Source organism: Coregonus lavaretus, assembly GCF_964263955.1.
Source record: "Coregonus lavaretus genome assembly, chromosome: 4".
NCBI classification, from domain to species: Eukaryota; Metazoa; Chordata; class Actinopteri; order Salmoniformes; family Salmonidae; genus Coregonus; species Coregonus lavaretus.
In genome coordinates this window covers 13,010,358-13,014,416 of record NC_139991.1, presented here as the reverse complement: position 1 = coordinate 13,014,416, position 4,059 = coordinate 13,010,358, and the positions used below count along the sequence as shown (strand labels likewise).

Genomic DNA, 4,059 nt, shown 5'->3' with positions numbered 1-4,059 from the left:
TTAAGCAATAAGGCCTGAGGGGGTGTGGTATATGGCTAAGGGCTGTTCTTAGGGACAATGCAACAAGCAGTGCCAGGACACAGCCCTTCGCAGTGGTATATTGGCCAATAATCACAAACCCCCGAGGTGCCTTACTGCTATTATAAACTGGTTACAAACATAATTAGAGCAGTAAAAATAAATAGTTTGTCATACCCCTGGTATACGGACTGATATACCACGGCTATCAGCCAATCAGCAGGGCTCTAACCATTATGGCTATAAGGTGAATGCACTATTTGTAAGTCGCTCTGGATAAGAGCGTCTGCTAAATGACGTAAATGTAAATGTTATAGGCTACCTTAGACATTTAGACTCCCTGTGTGTGATTCAAGGCACAATGTCCAATTTTAAACATGTTATATAAATATTTGTTTTGTCTTACACTTTAGAAGTGTGGAGTAGGTGGTTAAGGTCAGTGTAATGTACCGTGAACTGTTCAAGGAAGTGGTACTTTCACACCATCATTAAAAAAAAGCAGTTACGGTTGGTTTTAGTCCTCCACGCTGCTGTCCTCCCCTCCTTGACCGCTAGTTCGGCTGCCTCCAATAGGACGGACTTCATGGAATGGAAAATGACCGGTCCGGGAATGCGCTTTGTTTCCAAAGCTTTCAAATGAGACATGGAAAGAAACTGAGAATAATAGACGTGGAACCTCTCACGAAACACTTCAAATCTGTTTTTCTATACAAGTAAGAATAAGAAACAAAAAAAAGTGCATTCATTCAAATAAACACTGTTAGTTGGCCTAATCATAGGTTTGGACAAAGAGCAATTTTTTTATGAAGGTGTCGAAAGTTTTTGTAGGCTTGTTCAACCAAAAAAACTAACATTTATTTGCCATTTTTTGCTATACCATGTGATAGTGAGAAAGTTTGTAGAGTAAAGAAAAACAAGTATAAAGAAATACCGGCAGGCCAATATTTTCAGTCAGGCAGGGCAAAGTCAGATCGCCTGTCTACGGGTTTGCAGACTACTGTGTACTGTGTGTATTGCTATGCACCTGTTTTGTTGGGGTATGCTGATCGACTCAGTGGCGCCGCCCCCGTGCACTTGTCCTTTTATTCTAATTGGTCCGACACGGTGTGTATGCTAATTCGCAGTGACCACTGCACCTGACTCTCTCTACTCCACTGAAGAATGCAAGGCAACAGACAAGTAACAGCTATTTTATTCAACAGGTCATCCTAATCAACGAGCGCTCACTTGTTACATTATAACTCAGAGCTTTATGATAAAGATGCCAAGGTCCTTTCTGGTGAAGAAACATCTCACTAATAAGAAGCCAAACTATGGAATTCTGGATTCAAAAGCAGACGGTACAGTTAACTTTTAAAATCGACTTAAATTATACGTTTCTGTCGTTGTGTTGTATATTCTCATCTAGTTCTATAAAAAAATACCAATGTGATTACCTTTGCTATTTTGTCTGTTGGCTAGAACTTGCATTATTTCAGAAAAAAACTATGAACTTATCATTATATATTATATTTTATTCCATTCATAGCCCATTTTAAAAATGATTTTTATTTTTGCCTTGAGTAATTGAACACACTAGGCCTATAACTCAAACAATATGATTACAGCATAGTCTAAAATTATGTTAGTTATAGGAAAGTAAATAATGATGGATTGAACTGATGCCTTGGAATAGGATACAACAAATGCGGTTTTGTAGTTTAGCAGGTGCAAAATCTGTCACACAAAAGAAGGGCTTATTGTTAGTCCCTCCTTCTGGGATCTGAAGGGTCCTATTAAGCGCGTTCAAGAGGCTAATGTAGTGCCCTCCGAGGCTCCTTTTACCCTGAAATTTGCCTGGGTTTTGTTCCAATTCACCCTTTAAAGCAAGCTAGCCTCCCACCCTCCTCTATTTAACTGTCAAGATTACCGTTATAGAAGTGGAAAAGAAAATTAATGTGACTGAAATCAGATGAGTTTTTTTAAAAGGAAAATAGAATAGTTCCTGTTGGCTATGCTATGTGAATGCATTGGAACTTTGGAACTCTGTTACTTTGAGACTGCTCCTAATATTGTAAATTAATGTCAAATGTTTAACTATATGTTTTAACGTATTACTGAATCCTACCTAAATATTCTCATAGAGCATGATTAAAACATTTGAATGTACTTGTAAAACAGTTTTAACATAAAATGGTGTTTGTGTCATTACAGCTTTCCACACCAGCCTGGTCCAGCCTGAGGTACCAAGTTACATCCCCAGCAGTCCTCAGACCCTGGAGGGTTGGCTGCCAGGACCAAGTCTCATCCCCACACCAGCCTCCATGCACTCTCCACAGGTAGACAGGCTGCCTTTAAGGGACACAAGCTTGTCCCTGCATAGCTCAACACAACAAATCACCTACCCCCTGTCAGTGTCTCACAACAATCCACTAAGAGACTCACACTCCGGTCTTGAGCCCCTGGGAACCATGGAACCCCAGACCTTCCTGCCCTCACAGGACTTCAGACACCTGCAGGAGAGGGGCAGCATGCCTAATCCCCTCCTGGGCCTTGTCCACTCTGGTGTTAGTCAGGAGCGCTTTGAATGCTTCGACTGCCACAAAGCCTACTTCACCTTCTCTGGGCTGGCCAAGCACAGGCAGTTGCACTGTGAGTGGCAGTGTCACAAGTACTTCAGCTGCAAGTACTGTGACAAGGAGTATGTGAGCCTGGGAGCTCTGAAGATGCACATCCGAACACACACACTGCCGTGCGTCTGCAAGCTCTGTGGGAAGGCCTTCTCCAGGCCTTGGCTGCTCCAGGGACACATTCGCACACATACAGGTACGGCCGGAGTAATGTACAGCCGGCAACACTTTTTACCTTTATTCACCAGTTTCATGAATTGAGCTTGACTTCACATCGTCCCGTATTCAGTTACCCACTAGGGCTCTGAGTTGATCAATTCCTTTTTTCAGGTGAGAAGCCCTTCTCCTGCCCACACTGCAGCCGGGCGTTTGCTGACCGCTCCAACCTCCGAGCACACCTACAGACACACTCTGACATCAAGAAATACCAGTGCAAGAGCTGCTCCAAAACCTTCTCCAGGATATCTCTGCTCTCCAAGCATGAAGAGGCTGGCTGCTGCCCACTGTCCTGATGCCATTTACTGCCTGTGCTGCCCACTCTGTGCCTGTTGTCTAGACTATGTCTGGTTCTACTAATACCCTCACAAAGCACTGGAGATAAACTACTATTCGTGACACAGAGCTCTGACTACTGAATGTTTTTGGTCTCTGACATTTCAGGCTCATGAAATAAGCTCAGTGGACTGTCCAAAGACTGTATGTCATATATTTGATATATGAAGTAGTTTGACATCAAGAAAAAATTAGAAAAGTTATTGGATGCTGCCAAAAATACTTTAAATGCCTTGAAGTTTTTGATTGTGTTATTGATGATTACCTGTGCCTTTTGTGGAAATGTATAGCTGGAGTATACAATTTTGTATGGACTTTGTTTAAAAACAATACCTATTTTTGTACAATTGCCTTGTATTATGCCTAAATATGAAAACATGCATCATCATGGGAGACATGAACCACTGAGAGGAAAGCACAAGCCCTAGTCTAAGTCAAGAAATATTGAAGAAACCCACTTTTCTAAAATCAAAACGAAGACTGAGTGACTGCTGAAGAGTACACAAGTAGAGTATTAGAACTAAATGTTAGCGCTTTCCTATCAGTGACCCAGCCCGTTCCTACTTTACGACCATTTCTTGGCATTGTGAGATCACTGGCATACTGTAAATATCATCATGGGCGCACAGGAAACTGGAGAATAAAGCGATTAGGATAAACAGAAAACAGTGTGGGTGACATTCTGGAAGTGTTCTTGTGACACCCCTATCCCCAGGCAGGATCTCTTCGGGGTCTCTGAGACTGGAGCATTTAAATCACATTCCCCCCCCCCCCCCCCCCCCTCAGCTAATTAATGTATTTTTGGAGGGCAGCTGGTGAAGGTGGATATTTTAAGAGTGTAAATAAAACCGTGATGTTTCCCATTTTTAATGGTGGATGG

General features: G+C 42.2%; 1 protein-coding gene across 1 annotated transcript; it reads left to right on the top strand.

The window, feature by feature from the left end:
- Positions 1–1,270: 1,270 nt before the first annotated feature.
- LOC311127915 (zinc finger protein SNAI2-like) lies at positions 1,271–3,220 on the top strand (the record flags this gene model as incomplete). Its single annotated transcript, XM_084159814.1, has 3 exons — positions 1,271–1,358; positions 2,212–2,823; positions 2,958–3,220. The coding sequence occupies 3 exons, from the start codon at positions 1,271–1,273 to the stop codon at positions 3,137–3,139; spliced, it is 882 nt and encodes a 293-aa protein (XP_084015940.1). The 3' UTR covers positions 3,140–3,220.
- Between the last annotated feature and the right edge of the window lie 839 nt (positions 3,221–4,059).